General features: G+C 42.1%; 2 protein-coding genes across 3 annotated transcripts in view; one reads left to right on the top strand and one right to left on the bottom strand.

Annotated features, from left to right (window-relative positions):
* Positions 1 to 21,337, bottom strand: part of TTLL15 (tubulin tyrosine ligase-like 15) — a 180,488-nt gene that overhangs the window by 76,836 nt on the left and 82,315 nt on the right. The gene's annotated exons all lie outside the window — the stretch shown is intronic.
* Positions 1 to 21,337, top strand: part of ohgt (E3 ubiquitin ligase component cereblon) — a 79,079-nt gene that overhangs the window by 39,480 nt on the left and 18,262 nt on the right. The window contains exon 9 of one of the 2 annotated variants that reach the window (XM_080268192.1): positions 9,651 to 10,070. The exons of the other annotated variant lie outside the window; for it this stretch is intronic. Within the exon in view, the coding sequence (XP_080124318.1) occupies positions 9,651 to 9,822 (172 nt within the window). The 3' untranslated portion in view covers positions 9,823 to 10,070. Of the gene's footprint in view, positions 1 to 9,650; positions 10,071 to 21,337 lie in introns of those variants that run through there. 2 annotated transcript variants of the gene reach the window in all.

Here is a 21,337-nt window from a genome sequence, read left to right as displayed (position 1 = left end):
TGTAGCAGCCAACTATCCTCCTACTCCCTGATATTACTGCTGGTCTGTTGTCCTGGGTACAAGGCTGCTGAAGTGGAGGTCTTTCGCTTCCTTCCATTTCTGCAATACCTTGTTTGTTTAAATGATAATTCCCTGCATATAGTATTTGAACGTCACAAAGAATTAACATCCTCCAGCAAATTAGGTAAAATTTCATTTCTGCACTGATTTTGCACTTAATTTTATGCAGAGCGGACGTTTTCAGATATAACATCATAACACATGTCGATATATGTCCTTAAATAATAGGAACTTGCCACCTGGTGGACGCACTGAAAATATACAAAAGCACCCAATGTAATGGGTTGTCTAATTTCAACAACTGTAAATACCACTACTTACTTAAATATCACATGAAGCGCTCGAATTCTGCTGAAGAAACACAGGAGAGACCAGTAAAGTGAAGAAAGTGACGATCTTGAATGAGTGTTGCACGTGCATCTGGGGAGGGAACAAGACCTTGCAATGACCGTGTGTGAAGACACAACGGAACATTATATGCAACCATTGGATTCACGGACTAAATGTGTTGGGTAATGGTTTTCACTCGTATGTAACTTATAGCGTAATATGGTACATTATATGCAACCATTGGATTCACGGACTAAATGTGTTGAGTAATGGTTTTCACTTGTATGTAACTTATAGCGTAATATGTTACACAAACTGGCATGTCTTCCTGCTGCTCACCTTTCCATTCACACCTCTGACGCCTTCTGAGCCCATCATGATGGCTGCCGGAATGTGGTAGGTTCGGTAACGTTTTGAATATGTGAACGAATCTGAGATAGCTTGATCCGAGATAATCATCTGCTATTATGTGGGAGAGGGATATGTTTGGACACGCAACCCCGGTATGGCACTGACTACAGCTAGCCTGGGGTACTTATTGTGGACGGTGACGGTACCTGTACAGGTATGCCTTAACTGGAGAATATGAAGCTTTCATACAATGTCTTGGTAATGGAGGTATATCATATATCAAACAGTTATGGAAGACATAAATGATCCAGGTACATGAGGTTCAAATAAGGGAATAATGAAACTCGTACTTCCGTTTGTAGGACATGTTAAAAATATGCATAACCGTAGGTCGCTCTTTGACTGGATAATCCTTCTAAAAGTAAGTTCTTTGTTGAGAATTAACGCTTTCATCATCAGGACAACTATTAACATTCTAAAAATAAGTTCTCTAATGAGAATTAACTCTTTCATGGTCAGGACAACTAATAACATTCTATTCCAACTAATGCCAGGTGACTTTATTCTGCTGTGAATGAGTCATAAGAGCCTGAGAATTTTAATATTGGCACCATTAATGTGGTGGTTGGAGGCGTTCGTCATCCACCCACTTAGTGTAGTGGTACTCTGTGTGTAGGTTAGCTCTGCATTGAGTGGCAAGCCAAATAATTTCCTGTAAACCAGGAATCTAAAGGTGAATGTAGGGAAGAGTAAAGTGATGGTCTTTGAGAGAGGTGAAGTCAGTGAATGTACAGCGAGGTTGGATGGTGAGGAATTGGAAAATGTGAGTACGTTTAAGTACTTGGGTAGTGTGATGAGTAAGGATGGAGGTTTGGAGGGTGAAGTGCTTGAAAGGGTACAGCAGGGAAGAAAGGTTGCTGGTTCTTTGAAAGCAGTGATAAGAAACAGGGAAGTGAGCATGGAAGTGAAAAAGTTACTACATGACAGTATTGTGATACCAACTCTAACGTACGGAAGTGAAGCTTGGACGTTGTTGGAAGGACACAAGTCAAGAGTGAGAGCCGTGGAAATGAGTTATTTAAGAGGAGCCTCTGGAGTCACATGGAGAGACAGGCTGACGAATGAGGATATAAAGGAGCGTTGTGGTGTTGATGTGGATGTGATAGGAAGCGTTATGAGGAACACACTGAGGTGGTTTGGCCATGTGGAGAGGATGGAGGGTCAAAGACTGACGAAGAGAGTGTATGTGAGTGAGGTGGAGGGGGAAAGAGGGAGGGGGAGGCCGAGGATGAGATGGAGGGATGGGGTGGAGAGGTATATGAGAGAGGGGGGTGTGAGTTGGGAGCAGGGGAGTGAAATGGCGGGGGACAGGGCGACTTGGAGGCGATTTGTTTGTGGCCACCCCAAACGGGATTGAGGCGTCTGGCAATAGATAGATAGATAGATAGAAACCAGGAAAGCATTTACAGCACTAGGTGGTAACCTTATAACCAACCAACATGTGTTCCCTATGTGACAACAAGTGGGTTGGCGGAGGGTTAGTGCCCCTCCCCAGAAAACTAACTAAAAATATGAGCAAGAAGCCTCGGACCAGGAGTGACCTAAAGGTGACGACTAAGGACTGAACAAAGACATGACATGGATAATTACATGGAATGTAAGGGGTGCAAATGATGAGGTGAAAGAAAGAGAGATTGTCCAGGTGCTTGAGGGTGTGAAAGTGGATGTATGTGGATTAGCTTTTAATGGAGAGGTGAGAGTGTAAGAGAATGGGAGTATGGATGGGGTATATGTGCGGGAGTAGGTGAGAATGAGAGGGCATAAGAAGGAGGATGTAATGTGAGTAACAGATGGAAGGAGAATGTAAGAAAGTATTGGATCAGTTGGCTCAAGGATTGTGTGGGTATGATTGAAAGTTGGACTACAAATGTGGGGGACTGTGTGTGTGTATGCGCCAATGCAAGATCATGCAGGCGGAGTGAGAGAAGAGTTCTGGACAAACGTGGAAACTTGCATGGAAAAGTTTGAAAGGAATGAGGGAATATTTTTGACTGTTGATATGAATGGAAAAGTAAGGAATGTGAAGGTGGATGGCATAGTTGGTGAGTGGGGTGTGCCTGCAGAGATGGAGGAGAATGGCAGTGCTTTAGTGGACGTTTGTGCCGGGAGGGGATTGGTGATATCTAATACCCTCTTCAGGCACAATATGATCCATAGGTATATGTGGCGAGTGATGAGAAGGGTGGGTGGTGAACTGAATGAACAGAAGGCAGTGATCGATTATGTGTGTGTGTGGATGAAAGGATAAGGTGTATAATGGATGCAAGAGTATATAGAGGTTGGGGGAGTGGACTTTCTGACCACCACTTGGTGGTGGCCAGAACCAAAGTCCAAATGGAATGGAGAAATAGAAGAAGGGAAGGACAGGAAGACATAGTCCATACAAAGAGGATGGAAAAGTTACAAGAGGAGGGAAAAAAAGGCAGAATATAAGAGGGAAGTGGAGGTGCAATTAGGTAAATATGGATTGGAGCTGATGGGGGACGTGGAAGATGTGTGCAAAATATTCACAGAAGAAATCTGTTCAGCGTGTGAGGTGGTGTGTGGGGTAAAGAGAAGATGAAAGGGGGTGCAGGGAACAGCTTGGTGGAATGAAGAGGTGAGAGAGGCTGTGGCACAAAAGAAGGAAGCATACAGTGCTCGACAAAAGTATCGAGTGTCTATTTCAGGGTGCTCAATACTTTTGGCGAAAAAAAATCACCCTTTTTTTGGTACTAAAAATTGATCCAGATGTTTGGGCCGCTAACATGACGTCACAACAGTCTGAGGCCTTACTGCGCGCTGGTTGGCTGCCGCCTCAGTTGCCTACGGTCTGCATGAAAGAGAGGAACTCTACTGCTCCTCCCTGTCTTGCGCCATTTTTTACCTAGTGTCCCGCAGTGTTTTGGCTTTCGCCACTTTGTTATGGCCCCTACCCATGAACTTTCGAGTGAAATCATATCATAGATCATTGCTCTAAAGGAGGCAGGCCACCCCACGAAGGAAATTAGTGATTTGGTTGGTGTGGCTCAATCGACGGTGCGGAGGTGGTGAGCCCGTTTTCGAGTGGAAAATAGTGGTGACGTTCTTATAAAGAAGCCGCGGTCTGGTAGGCCCAGGAAAACTCCCCTGAGGTCTGTTAATGTGTTAAAACGTGCAGTGGAGTCTAATCCTCATGTGAGTGCAAGGAAAATTAAGGAAAGCAACTCGGAAGTGTTTGGTGAGGTTTCAGTGCGCACGGTGTCTCGAAGAGTCTATGAACTTGGTTACACAAGCCACAGGCCTGTGAGAAAACCTCTTCTCACATGTTACCAGCGACTTCGTAGGCTTGCCTTTGCTAACAAGTACCTTAACTAGGGTGAGGACCAATGGTTGTCAGTGTTGTGGTCTGATGAGGCAACGTTTAGTGTTACCTGTAATCGAGGAGCGCGTGTGTACCGGCGCAGAGGTAGTGACCCGCTTGACCCCCGTTACGTGGAGAGCACAGTTAAACACCCTGATTCACTTATGGTATGGGGCTGTTTCTCTGGGAAGGGTTTGGGGAAGCTTGTTGTGCTTCCCAAGAACTGCAGAGTGAATCAGGACATTTACCTGGAGCTTCTTTGTGATCATTTACCTGAGTCCTTCGAGCTCACAGGTGCACGAGTGTTTCAGCGGGACGGTGCATCTGCTCATAAAGCCAAATCGGTCACCAACTGGCTTCGTGACTGCGAGGTCTCCTTCATGAAAGACTGGCCAGGCAATAGCCCGGACCTCAACCCGATAGAAAACCTCTGGTACCTTGTAAGAAAGAATCTCCAAGGGAAGGACGTGAGCTCTCTGCCTAAGCTGGAAGCAGCCATATGTGAGTCCTGGGCAAGAATACCACCCCAGCACCTGAGGAACCTCGCCCTTTCACTTCCACGCTGTCTCAGGTCCTTGAAGAAGTGCAAAGGATACCCTACCAAGCATTAAAGGTAAATATAATATATTATTTACATGTTTTTTCAGTGTTGAAAGTTTTGTTTCGTAGGAGGGACGCAGAGTTCTTAATACTGTTGTCGAACACCGTATAGTGAGTGGATGAGAAGCAGGGCCGTGGAAAAAGTTGAGAGACGGAAAAGACAGTTATATGTAGAGAGGAAGAGAGGTGAAAAGAATAGTAAGGGAGTGGATGAGGAATTTGGAAGGAACTTGAGTGTAAATTGGAGGGAATGTAAGAAAATGTTATGGATAGAGGTAAAGAAAGTTAGACAGGGTGCTAAGGAAGTTAGGCTTAGACATACAGAAATGACAATGATTAGGTATGTGTAATGCGTCCCTGCGTGCAAGGTCTGGGGGGGCTGGGTTTGCAATGAAAGAGTTGAGAGGTAGGATGGGACTAGAGTGTATTGGTGTTGTGATGAGAGGTAGATTGAGATGGTTTGGGCATGTGGAGAGGATGGGGGATGATAACTGGGTGAGGAAGGTGAGAAGTGTTAATATTGTGGTGGGGTTATGAGGGGTAGACCGAGAAGGACATGGGACGAGGTCATTAAGTGTGACCTCAGGGTTAAGGGACTGAACAGGGAGGCTGCAATAGATCATGCAGCATAGAGAGCCGCCATTAGGTTGACCAAGGTCGACGCATGCAAGCATGTTGGAGCTTTTAAAAATGAAATGAAACAAAACAATTACTAGTGGAGATGGGAGAAAACGTGAGCAGATGGAGAGAACACTTTAAGGAATTGTTAAACATAGAGAATGAAAGTAATGCAAGTATACGTGGCTGGGGAATGGCTGGGAGAAGGAGGGATGTGAGAAGAGAGGAAGAAATCAGTAGGATGAGAGTTGTGGAAGCAATGAAGAAATTTAAAATGGGGAGAGCCACAGGAAATGATGGTGTGTGTGATCAAATGCTGAAGCACGGGGAAGAGGCAGTAGCAGAGTGGATGTGGAAGATGTGCAGATTGGCCTGGGAGGAAGGTAGAGTCCCGGACGAATGGAAGTCGGGTATAATTATTTCCCTGTACAAAGGAAAAGGGGAAAAATAAGTGTGTGGTAATCATAGGGGCATTTGTCTTAGTGTAATGGGAAGAGTATATAGTAGGATACTGACAGAGTTAGGGAAGGAACAGAGGAATTAGTTGGAGAAGAACTGGGAGGTTTTAGGAAGAGAAGAGGTTGTGTAGATCAGATATTCATTCTTAGATATTTAGTGGAAAAGTTTCTAGAGAAGGGAAAGAAGTTATATGCAGCCTTCATGGATTTGGAACAAGCATATGACAGAGTGGATAGACAAGGATTGTGGAAAGTATAAAGCATAAATGAAGTAGATGGGAAGTTGCTGAATGCTGTGAAGAGTCTATGAGGGTGCAAAGGCTGCCGTGCATGTGGATAGTGAACTGAGTGAATTTTTCTATTTGAAGGTTGGATTGAAACAGGGATGTGTCATGTCTCCATGGTTGTTCAGTCTGTATATGGATGGGGTTATAAAAGAGATACTAGGTAGGGCAGTGGATGTTGGAGCAGCCGTAGTGAGAGAGGGCAATGTTTGGAAACTCCCTGTACTGTTGTTTTGCAGATGATACTGTGTTGTTAAGTAAAGACGAAGGGGAGCTGCAAGGCTTGGTGATTGAGTTTGGGAGCATGTGTAAGAAATGGAATCTAACGGTGAATGTAGGAAAAAGTAAAGTTTTGGTCTTCAAGAGAAGTGAAGTCAGTGAATGTACAGTGAGTTTTTTTTTTTTTTTTTTTTTTTTTTTTTTTTTTTGAATGGAGGAGGGAAAACAAAGGAAAAAAAGTAAGTCCATGTGCCTAAAGGGATCCTCCATTCATTAAATACTTATAACAATTGGATTTAAATTCGAGAGGATTAAATGTATGTGGGAAGCAACTCCCAGGAGGAGGAAATGGAAAATGTGAGTGTGTTTAGCCTGTAGATTGCGCAGTTAGCCTTTTTTATCCCACCCTGTGGTGTGCAAAAAATGATTTTTTTTTTTTTTTATCGTAAACAAAGACAAACATCCAGGCATCATCTGGTAAAAAAAAAAAAAAACTTTCTCTCTCTCTCTCTCTTTCTTTCTCTGTCTTTATGTAGGGCCATTCATAAATTTACATAGGGGAGTAGTGAAAAAATGAAGAAAACAAAAAAAAACGTTTTTGTTTATCATAAATTTGAAGATAAATATCCAGGGCATCATCTGGTGGAAAGAAAAAATGTCTTTCTCTCCATCTTTGCGTAGCGCCATGCATAAGTTTGCATAGGGGTCGAGTTGTTTACAGTGATGCACGGCCAGCACAGCCTGAGCTGTGGTTCGCAACGGGACACTACCCAACCTGAGCTGTGGCTCACAATCCATGGGTTAAGTACTTGGATAGTGTGATAAGTAAGGTTGGAAGTTTAGAGGGTAAGTGCTTGAAAGGGTACAACAGGGAAGAAGGTTGCTGGTTCCTTGAAAGCAGTGCTAAGAAACAAGGAAGTGAGCATGGAAGTGAAAAAGCTACTACATGACAGTATTGTGATACCAACTCTAACATATGGAAGTGAAGCTTGGACCTCGTTGGAGGGACAGAAGTCAAGAATGAGAGCAGTGGAAATGAGTTACACAAGTGGAGCCTGTGGAGTCACATGGAGAGAGAGACCGACAAATGATGAAGTGAAGAAGCGTTGTGCTGTGGAAGTAGATGTGATGGGAAGCGTTAGGAGAAATACATTGAGGTGGTTTGGCCATGTGGAGAGGATGGAGAGTGATAGACTGATGAGGAGAGAGTATGTGAGTGAGGTGGAGGGGGGGAGAGGGAGGTGAGGCCAAGGATGAGATGGTGGGATGGAGTGGAGAGGTATATGAGAGTGGGGGGTGTGAGCTGGGAGCAAAGCAATGAAATGGGGGGGAAAGGGTGACATGGAGGCGATTTGTTTGTGGCGACCCCTTATGGGATTAAGGCGTCTGGCAATAGACAGATAGATAGGTACCATTAACCCATCGTGTTCGTGTGACATGTATATGTGACGACCCAGGGACGTCCAGGTGGCATGTATACATGATCTAATGTTTTGCGGCATTGTGTGAATATTCCGCGGGTTATTTTCACCACATGCAGCCGGTGGCAACCCTCTTGCACTCATCTGAGCCATGCTGCAGTTACCTACGTACCTCCATAATGGATAGACCTATGCAAAATGTTTTCCCTGTGTCCAGATCCTTGGCTGAACGCCTGCAGCTGCCGACTTCAACACCAATGAAGCCCATAGGCCAGAAAATAAAAGGCCTTAATGATAGTGCAATAGGGAGAGAACTCAAGGTGGCATTATCGCCAATTGTGAGTGGTGAAAGTGTCTCTTCCTCTGAGGAAAGCCACCAACATGATGAGTGTCAATATTTATGCATCGGACGAGGAGGGTCGATCACTGTGTGCCCATCATTTCCCCTTGTACATTCATCTGCTGTTTCTACATTTCCCCCTGTACATTCATCTGCTGTTTCTGATGATGGGAATGGTTCAGAGGGTATTGACGATCCTGGAGAGGGGGATTTTGTCACGGATGAGGAGATGGAAGAGGAGGTAGGGAGTGGAGAAAGGGAGGAGGGAGGGAGGAGGAAGTGCAGTGCAGCAAGCCTCGCACCACTGCTGTGCCTATTTACGTGAATATTGGAAGCAGAAAGTTTGTTTCATGATGAAATCAGTGCCCTATTTTTTATTGAAAGCCGTCATGTGTGTATGATTGTTATGATGAAAAAGAAATCACAGGAAAAAAATTCCTTTCTAGTGAAATCTGTAAGGAAGGAGGGAGGGAGGGAGGGAGGGAGGAGGAAGAGCAGTGAGGCAAGCCTTTCACACAGGGAAAAAATTCCGTTCTAGTGGAAAATACAGTGGAGTGGAGAAAGGGAGATGGAGAATGGAGGGAGGAGGAAGCACGGTGAGGCAAGTCACACACCACCGCTGTGTCTATTTATGTGAATGGTGGAAACAGAAAGTTAGTTTCATTGATAAGTCAGTGCCTTATTTTTTATTGAAAGTTTTCATGTATTTACTATGATGAAAAAGTACAAATCACAGGGAAAAAATTCAATTACAGTGGAAAATATTTTCGATTATGGACAGTACGTGAATACCTGTAACTATTTTGTTCACAATATTTTTTGTTATGTTTTATGTAGTAGTAGTGGTGGTAGTTGCAGTACTAGTAGTTACGGTAGTGGTAGTTGTAGTAGTAGTATTTGTAGTTAATACCCAGACTTCTAGTGGCACAGCAGTGCTAGAATCGAGCGAGAGGTCAAGCGAAACATACATCTCCATGTGTGTGTGTGTGTGTGTGTGTGTGTGTGTGTAAGGCATTGGTGGTAGAATGGTAGAGCAGTGGTAAGGCGAACAGGCGCACAGGCCTGTACCTGAGGAAGCATGCTTCAAGGCCGTTGCTATAGTTACTGAACTCACAGCAGCAATCATGTCACACTTGTAAAACCTACACAGAAATGGTGTTTGTGGTGGACTGCAGTCTTCTGGAAGTGTTATTATTGTGGAGGGCTAGTCTGTCACACATACAGTACGGACACAGGCAAAAAAAACAACAAAAATTGCCTCCTTTGCCCACTCACTCTGTCTGATGACATGCACTTCACAAACAATCTGGGGCCATCAGCTTGAAGTTGAAGGATTGGTGAGTATTATGACAGTTTTTATTTTTGGATTAAGTATTAGCTGAGATATGAAGGTTTAAAAAAAGACAATTTTCTCAGAAATTCTCAGCTGGGAGAAGGGTTGGTGGAAATATATGACAGATGCGATGGGTTAACCCACAAGGTTGTGACAAGTCAAGTTTTCTACTCTAGCTAATGCCATATGGTTTTATTTCAGTCACGAATAAGTCACAAGAGCTAGGGAGTATCAGTTAATTTCTTAACTTTCAGGTATGCCTGGACGATAGCCACATGTTCAAACTGTCACAGTCACATAGGATGGAAATTCACAGCCACCAAACGCAAGCTGATGCCACGCAAATTTTACGGCGTCACCCGCAAGGCTGTCAAAGCCAAGTTGGTATGGGATGGGGATGAGGGTGAGATGAGGCATGTTATATAAAGAAGTATATATATGAGAGGCACTGTGGATGAGTTTGTACAGTCACAGCTCCCTCGGCATATCTGGAGAAGTATTTATAGAACCTCCTAATCAGATTACAGGACAGACAACCTTCCAAGAGTTACCAACTGTCAGATCATCTGTTCATTTGTCACTGTAATTTTAATTCCTAAACTGATTGTGAAATATCTGCTAGTTGTATGGGTGAATTACAGTGTATGTACAAGAAATGCTTTACAACATAAATAAACCTCTGTAATAGTTTACTATTATCATGGATCAATTTCATTTGAGTTACTTTAACACTTTGGCCAGCCCTGCACGCACACCTCACTACATCCCAAGGTCGTCTGGGGGTTGCCAGGCAGCGAGTAGTTACTCCCAAATGTTTATATTCTTATTCCTGACCTTATATTTCATGCTACATTATTTATTTCTGTGTCAGATTGTTTGCAATTAATTTTTCTATGAAGATGTATGCATATAAGGTTGAATAGAATACCAACATTACCAGTACTATAACAAAATGTACATGACGTGAAAAGTACGGTAGGCAAGGCAGTTTGCATAAATGTTTATACCCTTTATTTTTGACGTTATTTTTTTGTGCTATATTACTCATTTCAGTCTCTCTTTGTTCGCAAGTGTTAGTTCTACAATAGTATAAAATAATGAGCAAGCATCTGACATCACTTTACTAACACCATAAAAATGGTGTGAAGAAATGTTGGCAGTTTGTGTAATTGTTTATACTCCCTATTTATTATGTTATTATTTGTGCTATGTTATTCATTTTAGTCTCTGTTCACAGGTGTTTGTTCTACAATAATAATGTATAAAATAACAAGCAAACAACCAGAATCACTAACACTAACACCGTAAGGAAGGCCAGGCGTGCTCCATTAGCACACCATCTCATAAATATTTATCTATCCATTCATCCATCATCCAATCCTTTATTGCCCCATGAGGAACATAGAAGCCCGGTGCTAGGAGAGTTGGTCCTGGCTTTTAAGATGATAGTGGCCAGCCTCACTCATCCCGTAGTGGCATTACGTGAGCAGTAAACCCCAACCACCCCTTACATATAAATCTACACAGGCCCAATCCGACTGGAGCGCCTTAATTATCCACTAATCCACCAGGTGCCATAATTTGGTTATATGGTTACCACCCAGCTTAGTAAATGGTTTTGTGGTGAACAGGAAACCATTTGGCTTGTCATGCTGTGTAGAGTCACCCATAGGCAGAAGGAAGAGGAAAGAATGAAGGAAAGACAGAAGAGGGACTGTAAAGTCACCCGTAGGCAGAAGGAAGAGGAAAGAATGAAGGAAAAAGACAGAAGAGGAAGGAATGAAAAGAGGAAGGGCAGACACTCAAAGCAACACTACATTGAGTGAGTGAATGGTGAGCATCCCCACCTATATACTCATCTATCTAGCTGTCTATCTATCTGTTGCCAGACGCCTCAATCCCATTTGGGGTGGCCACAAACAAATTGCCTCCAAGACGCCTTGTCCCCCGCCATTTCACTGCCCTGCTCCCAACTCACACCCCCCTCTCTCATATACCTCTCCACCCCATCCCTCCATCTCATCCTCGGCCTCCCCTTCCCTCTTCCCCCCTCATATTTTATATTTCTGATACTATTTTGCATGCTGCTTCATTCATTTTAGTCTCTAATTGTTCATACAAGCTTGTTCTACAGTAACATAATGCATTCAAGAATTAACAGACCACAAATTCATTATTACTAACACAGTACATACAGCAAATAGATAATTATACTGTACAGATATAGCCCGATTATCCAGGCTATATGATGTGGAGGGGTGCCCGAATAGTCCAAAATTACGATTAATCCGGCAGGAGCAAAACTCGTGCTGTTAGACTGATTTGTTTACCGGTAAATGTCCACTTAAAAGAGCTAAAAGACCTTACCAATTCATTTCATATTCCTTCAGCTTGTTTATGTATTTTTCTGACAATTTTCAATTTGGTAAATTACTTTTTCTTGATGAAAAATTTCCTCCCTGTTATCACCATCACGCTCCTTAAGCCATGCGTACAATTGTTTCCAGCGCAGTGGTAGATACTCATGTACTCAAATGTGGATTTCGTTTCCCAATTCCCCAACAGGAGGTCAGGTTAGGTTAAATTATTAGGTGCAGTTAAGCAGGGTTATGCCAGGTTTAAACACATACTGTAGGTTAGAACGGTCCCTTCCACCATTATATTGACAGATCAAACAATTGTCACAGCAGAACACATTAAAAACAACGAGGAGACAGATTTAACAAGAAATGTTTATTTACCAACCCAGAAATAATCAGAAAAAATATAACATACAGTACTGTCAGGATTGACTGATTTGGTAAGGTGCTTTTACTGCTTAAAGTAAAGCGTATGTTTAGCCCCCTCGGTGGCCGTGAGTTCAGAAATTCGCATGCTCCTGTGGCCAGCCTCTGGACCATTTTATCAGAGTTTTAAAATCAGTTTCTTTTTCTTACCCATGTGAAAAGACTCGTTTGGTGAACCTGGCTTCCTCCCTCCCAAACCTATCTTGTGATTTGCTATGATTTGTGAAAGAATAAAATACTTGCACATGTTACATTAGCATTTAAACATATCAGCGAAAACATCTGAGGTGAAGCGACCACCTGACTGCTTGGGATGGTAGAGTAGGGTCGTGTAAACATACCAGTGACCTTCGTTCACCTCCCATAATTGTTCACAGTTTTTTATAGCTCTCCCTGACTCAACATCACTGATAACGGTACAGTAAAGCGTTGTTCAAGACCAGCAGCTATGAAGGGGTTAATGGAATACTTACTGTTTGTACCAATACTCTCTCTTTCACACATACACATAAGAATGAACAGAAGAATGAGCAGTAAATGTACACTTAACTTTAAGGAGCAGAAATTACTGTATGCTCTGTTGGTCCGAAATGTGTTGGGAAGCGCAATATCGAACGAATAATGTGGAACAGAATGCTAACTTACGAGAACACATTGGATGAAAGTAATTTTCCTCTGATTGGTAAATCTTTTTGTTCCATTTCTTCCCCTAAAATTGTGAAACCCATATATTTTCGTATAAGCATACAGCCTACAGACCTTACCAATTCTGTTTGTATTCCTCTAGTTTCTCTTCCGCATTTTTCAGCCTATTTTGAGGGTGGTAAATTACATTTCTCTTGCTGAAAGATTTCTTCTTGTTTTATCATAATGTTCCTTAAGCCGTACCTACGTTTGTTTCCGACGTAATGGAAGAAACTTTTTTCAAAATTAGGTACCATGTGTGTGGTGAAATGCTGAGGTATGGGGGTGAGATTGTTGTGGAGTGGATATAGAAGTTGTGTAGATTGGCTTGGGAAGAGGGAAGGGTTCCAGAGGACTGGAAATCAGGTATAATTGTTCTTTTATACAGAGGAAAAGAGGAGAGAGAAGTATGTGGTAACCATAGGGGTATTTACCTTCTTACTGTGACTGGAAAAATATATGTAGAATACTCATTGATAGGGTTAGGCATATGACATAGGAGCTGGTTGGAGAAGAACAAGGGGGATTTGGGAAGGGAAAAGGGTGTGTAGATCAGATATTTGTTCTAAGATGTTTAGTGAAGTATCTAGAGAAGGGAAAGAAAGTGTATGCTGCCTTCATGGACTTGGAGAAAGCTTATGACAGAATAGATAGGCAAGGTATGTGGAAAGTATTAAGAATATATGGAGTGGAGGGGAAATTGTTGAGTGCTGTGAAGAGTATGTACGAAGAAGCTAGGGCTACAGTGCGAGTGGATAGCAAGCTGAGTGAGTTCTTTGATCTCAGTGTGGGACTGAAACAGGGTTGTGTGATGTCTCCATGGCTAAACCCGTAAACCGCGGGGTTGTTTTTGCTTGACTTGTGTGTCTCGCGGGCATATTCGCGCTCCGACAGACTCTCTAAAAATATTTGCCAAAAATCAGTTATTAGTCCTAGGATATTAAAATTACATATGCATATGGCACATACCTTCAGCTTTCTCCTGGGATGTTTGTTGAGCCTTTGTCGAGTACCATAGGACTTGTGGAGACCTCTGAAGTTGGGTAACGAAGTCTCCACTTTAAACTTCCCAACAATCCGTAATATGATTACCACAGCCTGATATTATAACTAGAAACACTATTCTATGATTCTTAAATAGTTTGGAATCCATACTCCAAAAAAACCACTGTGAAAACAATGAAAGTTACGAGCGTGTATGACCTTCCCACTTGCACTCGTTCACCGCTGGTGTTCTGTCATTTATTATTCAAAAAAACACTCACACTTTATATTTTTGTTACTAGATAACACTTATATATATCTACAGTCTTTATCCATAAGTTTCCTTCAGTAATAGTAGTTTATTGTCACTGTAGGCATTCAGTTTCTCTTTCAGTAAAATACGTAGCATTCACTTTCTCGTCCTGTATACTAGCGTTGAGAGTGAATCTGTCACTTTCACTTCCACTTTCATAACTCATAGTATTCATACATGCTAGAGTGAAACTTTCACATTCATTACTCCTAGTATATATACTCGTATTCTTATGTTACTACTCATTTACATTTCTATTTACATTCTCTATTTTATTTACATTATTTACATTTCTATTTTATGTACTCTGTGTTATGCACTGTCACTTGCAGTAACTTATAAAACTATTTTCCACTGTTCACTTATATTTACATTCATTGCTTTCACTTGCTGTTTACACATTATTTACATTTCCACTTGCACTGTTTTACTCACCAGAAAGATCGTAGTCACTGTCTATCATTTTCATTGACAAATTAGCCAGTTGACGTTCCACAGCAGTCACTTAGCCCTTTACCCCTTTCCACACGAGGTTTAGTAGAGGGTAGAGGTCACAGGGCCCTTTGCATGGGGCTAAAAAGCAGCGGAATTGGACAGACGCGAATCCGACGTGGTTTCACTTTGAAAGACGACAGTAAACTGAATACAGTGTGCAGGCCTAGGGGGAGTGCAATGCTGCCAATAGCAGCGTGGTGACAGCTGCTAATATATACGCTATGAAATGATTGGCAGGATATCTAGACAATACATAATAAATTAGGTAGTTCCAGGTGAATGTAAATATCACTTAGGCTTCTCCCTTCCTTTCATATATATACAGTAATCCCTCCAATATCCGACGTAATAGGGCCATAGGCAGGTCCCGATAGTGGTCCTGTCCGGGTATTGGGCCCCAGCTTATGGACTTGTACTTATGGACCCTAACTCAGAGAAATACCTATACAACTCCCTCTGGACATGCATAGCACCTATTTAAGACCCAAATCACACCAATAAGGGACATAAAAGACTGAAATAAATGCAAAAGAACCATAAAATGAGGTTTTAGAGGTGAGTTTATACAATATTAAACATTCTGGGTACTTACAAGTCCCTGGCTCCTGGACTGGTTTGAACCGCCAGTTTGCAGTCCACAGTTAATCCTCTGCACTCTGAATTCTAATTTCGTAACACTGTAAATTCCTGTGTGTTCTAGTGGCGAGGTATTGCAGTTTATTCACTGTTTATTCACAAAAAACAAGCACCTGTAGCTTCCACTGCTATGAGCATCTGCTCTCGATTGGAGTTAAGCTGTGACTGTTGATGATGGCGGGGTAACGGAGTTGCCAGATCACAACGGCCACATTACCAATCTCCTCAACTTTCATTACCAAATTTAACTTTTCATTACCAAATTCATAAAGCTAGCATTTATTCTTCACTAATTATATATACAAGTGGAAATACTTGTAATCACTCTCCTTATAATTAACACCATGTTGATTATTAACACTCTATGTAGGGTAGCAGATTAATCAGAGAGAGCAAACAATCCACCATCTCCATCCTGTGTATCCTCATACATGTGAAAAATCCATTTGGTAATGCATTATTCTGATTCATTACCAAATGAATTTTTCATTACCAAATTGGCCCACACTTGGTAATGAAAAATACCAAATGGCAACCCTGACAGGGGAGGGGGGAGGAAGGAAGGGGTAAAGGGACCATGGTGTAACAGCTGTTCGGTGCCAGGCAGCAATTTCAAATTACGGGTGGGAAAAAAGTCAGATTTTTTTCGAATTTTTTGCGGTTTTTGGCCCATTTTGGGAATATTGGATCCCAGGATGATTATGTCCGGTTAGTGGGGATGTTCGGATATTGGGTGTTCGGATATTAGAGGGATTACTTTTTATTACGAGAATAGATTATACGGCATATTTCAAGGGGAAATAAACAGCGAAAATTAGCGAACGAGTGCACGTGAGGTGTTCTCAGGTGATAATTAGCCAATTCCAGGTGTATGGCACTATCACTTACCTTATTTCTTTTTTGTATATATTATTTGGTATAAGAATAGGACATAGGGTTTATTTCAATGGATGAAATCAGTGGAAAATTCCAGGGATGATTTACTTAGCATAGCACGGCTGGGCAGGCGAGAGGAGAGGGTAATGGAGGGGAGGTAGGGAGGGGAGTCAAGAACGAGGAGAAATGGCTAAATTGTCAACAATGGATGGGAGTACAGATGAGATTAGGAGTGCTGACTAGTGTTGGACATTGGCAGTACTGATAGATGATACAAGCCACCACTTGAAAGCCCAGGCGAATTCAAAATAACACAGAATCACAATAGTGATGAGGTGGAGGGATGGAGTTGAGAGGTATATGAGGGAGGGGGGGGTGAGTTGGGGGGAGGGGAGTCAAATGGTGGGTGACAGAGTGACTTGGAGGCGTTTTGTCTGCGGCCACCCTTTGCGGGATTAGGGCGTCGGGCTATAGATAGATAGATAGATAGTGACGTCCCGCGGTATGATCCCTTGCTCCCAAGCGTCACGAAAGTGACACCCTGCGGTTAAGGGGTTAATATATACATGGATGGGGTTATAAAGGAGGTGCAAGGTAGGGCAGTGGATGTGGGGATGGCTCTAATGAATGAGGGTGAGATTTGGAAGATTCCGGTGTTGCTGTTTGCTGATGATACAGTATTGTTGAGTGAAGATGAATAGGAGTTGCAAGGTTTGGTGAATGAATTTGGGACAGTGTGTAGGAAGAGGAATCTGAAAGTTAATGTAAACAAGAGTAAAGTTATGGTGTTTGAGAGGAATGAAGTCACAGAATGTACAGTGAAGTTGGATGGTGAGGATATGGAGAATGTGAGTGCTTGTGTAGTGTGATGAGTAAGAATGGAACGTTGGGGGATGAAGTGAAAAGGTACAGCAGGGAAGGAAGGTTGTTGGTTCACTGAAAGCAGTGATGAGAAATAAGGACGTGAGTATGAAAGTTAAGAAGTCACTGCATGATAGTATTGTGATCCCTACCCCGACGTATGGAAGTGAGGCATGGACCTTGCAAGAGGGGAACAAGTCAAGAGTGAGAGCAGTGGAAATTGGAAATGAGTTACTTGAGAGGAGCATGTGGAGTGACATGGAGGGACAGGTTGACGAATGAAGAAGTGCAGGAACTTTGTGGGGTGGATGTGGAAGTGGTTGAGAAGATTAGGAGAAATACACTGAGGTGGTTTGGACATGTGGAGAGAATGGAGAATGAAAGTCTGACTAAGAGGGTGTATGTAGGTGAGGTGGAGGGAGGAAGAGGGAGGGGTAGGCCAAGGATGAGGTGGAGGGATGGCGTCGAGAGGTGTATGAAGGAGGGGGGAGTGAGTTGGGGGGAGGGTAGTCAAATGGTGGGTGACAGAGCGACTTGGAGGCGTTTTGTCTGCGGCCAACCTTTGCGGGATTAGGGCGTCGGGCTAAAGATAGTTGGATAGATGTTACGTAAGCATTTAAACAAATCGAAGACAACATATGAGATGAAGTGACCACCTGACTGCTTGGGATGGTAGAATAGAGTCACGTAAACGTTCCAGTGGCCTTCATTCCCTTCCCATACTTGTTTGCAGGTCTTCATGGCTCTCTCTAACTCAACATCATTGACACCAGTACAGTAAAGCATTGTTCAAGGCCAGCAGCTATGAAGGGGTTAATGGAATACATTATTGTTTGTACCAATATTCTCTCTCTTACACATACACATAAGAACAAACAAATGAATAAGCAGTAAATGTACACTTAAATTTAAGGAGCAGAAATAACTGTATGCTCTGTTGGTCCAGAATGTGTTGGGAAACAAGATATCAAATGAAGAATGTGAAACTGAATCCTGACTTAACGAGAATACATGGGATGAAAGTAATTTTTTTCTGATTAGTAAACATTTTTGTTACAGTTCTTCCCCGAAAATTGTGAAACCCATAAATTTTATTTAAGCATACAGCCTAAAGACCTTACCAATTCAATTCATATTCCTCTAGTTTGTTTTCTGTATTTTTCTGACTGTTTTGAGGGTTGTGGTAGGTGGGGGCACGCACCATCCACTCACGATGTACTGCTGCTCTCAGGTGTCTGCCCTTTCCTCTCCATCCTTCTTTCCTTCCATCCTCTTGTCTTTCTTTCCTTCATTTTTTCGTCATCCTTCTGCCTACAGGTGACATTACACTCCCTCTTCTGTCTTTTTTTCCTTCATTCCTTCCTCTTCATTCTGGCTGTGGGTGACTTTACACTGATTGACAAGCCAAATGGTTTCCTGTACACCAGGAAACCATTTACTACGCTGGGTGGTAACCATATAACCAAATTATGGTGCCTGGTGGTTTAGCGGGTAATTAAGGCTCTCCAATCGCATTGAGCTGGTGAAGGTTTATATCCAAGGGATGGTTGGGGTTTATTGCTCACGTAATGCCACTCAGGGATGAGTGAGGCTGGTCACTCATCTTAAATGTCAGGACCAACTTGCCTAGCCCCAGGCTCCTATGCTCCTCGTGGGTCAATGTAGGATTGGATGATGGATGGATGGATGGATAGTAAATTACCCTCTCTTGCTGAAAGATTTCCTCCCCTATTATCATCACGTTCCTTAAGCCGTACCTACAACTGTTTCCAGCATAATGGAAGAAACTTGCTCAACATACTCAGAGGTGGAATTCATTTCCCCAAATCCTAACTGGAGCCCAGGTTAGGTTAGGATTGGTTAGGTTAAATTATTAGGTAGTTAAGCAGGGTAAGACTAGGTTAGGTTATCAGTCACCTCACCAAAGTCCACCCCACCACTCTGTGATCGAGTTGTGAGCGGGAGGTGTGGGTGGGGGATAGATTCATGCTTGTTTACCCGTGCCTCGCTTGCTAGCAACTGGATGCTTGCTGTTTAAACTGGATCTGTTGTACAGATCGGTGGCTGAATCAGTAGAGAGGCGGCTTGCAGTCCTAATGGAGCCAGGAGGAAATCCTGGCTGGGGCAGGGAACAGTTTAAGGATCTGAACTTCCAAAAATGCTGACTTTCCTGATCTACCAGATGACCTGCCAACATGTCATAAAAGTACCCCCGCTAATACCAGCACACCAGTCCTGTATGAGACAGCCCTAGCATGTATTCAATATGGATGGTGAGTTTTGGTGAGTTTTAGCACCGAAGTGGTGACATGTGGAGGTGTAGGAGGACTACTGGGCCTTGGGATAGGCCACTGCCCCCAAGAAATAGGCCCTGAGCCTTTGCCCAGAGTCGGACACGTAAAAAAAAAAAAAATAAAAAAAAAAATAAAGATAATTTAATGTACTGTATTTCCGTGCCACTGAACCATTCGGTTGTGGTCCGGATATACCGACACCTGAATAATTGAGCTTTCACGGTATATGTATGCATTAGAAAAATAATCTTTATACAGTAAATATATCAATACTTACCACTCAGTGATGTTTGTAGAGCACAGGAAGCTTGGGAAGACATTGGCGCACATTTTAAACCTAATCTCATGAACATTGAACAGTAATTGGATTTTTGGCGAATATTATACTTTGATGACGTAAGTAATGTCATCGATCAGCTTTCAGGAGTTTTTCAGATGACGTAAATAACATCATCGGCTGGCCAAAGTGTTAATATCAGTTGTAGATTGACTGTTCTGAGTAGTAGCTGTATGAGTGAAGGCAAACACACACACATCCTTATACACAGCTCAAGCATAGGAGAGTTTATAAATACAGCTCCTGGAGTTCATGGCAAACAAACCAAAACTCCAACTCATGTGATTACTACTTATTAGTTTAGCAAGATCTCTTTAGGTTTTCTAGACAGAATGAAGGAAGTATTGACCTGGACTTTACATTAAGTTATATAGTGTATACAAGTTTGGCTTGTATTCTAAACATATTTGAGGATTTCGTAACACCTCTTCATTAGCAATTTGTTCTTCTCATTATTCCTCAATACACTTTAATTATGTCATTGATTTAAGCTATGTTGATAGTAAAACAATAAAAATATACAAGAATGTTAAGGTTTAGTATGCAAAACATGTCGAAGGGGAAGAGGTGCTATGAATTCTTCTGCACCAAGTAGAATGCAGCATTTTTGTCATACTTCGGTGCATGAATAACCCTTATTTGATCATTAGCAAAATTAATCATTATGCTGCAGTATCAGGCACTTGTACAGATTGTGCTTTCTAGTTCATAGTCTATTTACAGTTGTGAAAAAATGAAATATAGTGGACAAATACAAGTAACTGTGATGCACTCATATTGCATTCATAGATTCACTGTGATGACAAGACTGACAGCAGTATATTTGTGTAAGTCTGCCTGGTGGATCCATTGACAGAACTTAGTCAGTTCTTACCTCCTAGGGTTAAGATTAGACATTATTTTTGGCAGAGGTGGAGACTTGGAGTTGTGTTCTTATTTTCTTAGCTGTTATTAGGCTATCCAGCACCTCCTCCTCAAAGGTTTACTTTGCCTGTTACACCCTGCTCTTTTGTTGGTTGGTATTTCTCTCTCATATTGACGGATAGCATAAACAACAAATAGGAATATATTAATGTTCAGTATACGGAAACAGCAATAACCATTGACCATAATTATATTTTACTCATTACACCCTTTCCCAGTGTTTCTCTTTCCAGTATTACCAATTTCTTGCATTTAATTTAATTACTCCCCCTGCTGCCTTCTACCTTAGTGCCACATAGCCATTTTAAGGCTTGTTGCTAGTTCTTTATCCTTCCATCCTCCCAGTACACCCTGCTTTTTTAGATGGTGGTGGTCCTTTTCACATTAATATAAGTTACATAAAGAACACATAAGAATATATTAACATTCCGTCTACACCAGCACCTCAGCATTCATGGGGGATACATTCATTAAACCCTTGCATGTGTAGAATTTTGCTAATGACTTGTTTGTTCTCCATATCTTATTATCATAGGCATCACATCTTAGACCAGAGTTGCCAAGTATAGGCCATCCAGTCTTATCCCTCTTATGTGTATTAGATGGCTTCCCACATAATGTCCTACCTAATTTTGGCTTATAAATCTTAAAAATGGGAAAGATTAAGTAATGTTTGAGGCTTAAAAGATTATTTGTAAAAAATGTGAAATATTGTTCATAGGGTGAGTTGAAAGAAAAAATAATGTCATGT

Source organism: Coenobita brevimanus, chromosome 26, assembly GCF_032717465.1.
Source record: "Coenobita brevimanus isolate Jiangsu-jjx chromosome 26, ASM3271746v2, whole genome shotgun sequence".
Lineage (NCBI taxonomy): Eukaryota > Metazoa > Arthropoda > Malacostraca > Decapoda > Coenobitidae > Coenobita > Coenobita brevimanus.
Note: the sequence above shows the minus strand (reverse complement) of the source record. Positions and strands in the feature narration are given on the sequence as shown.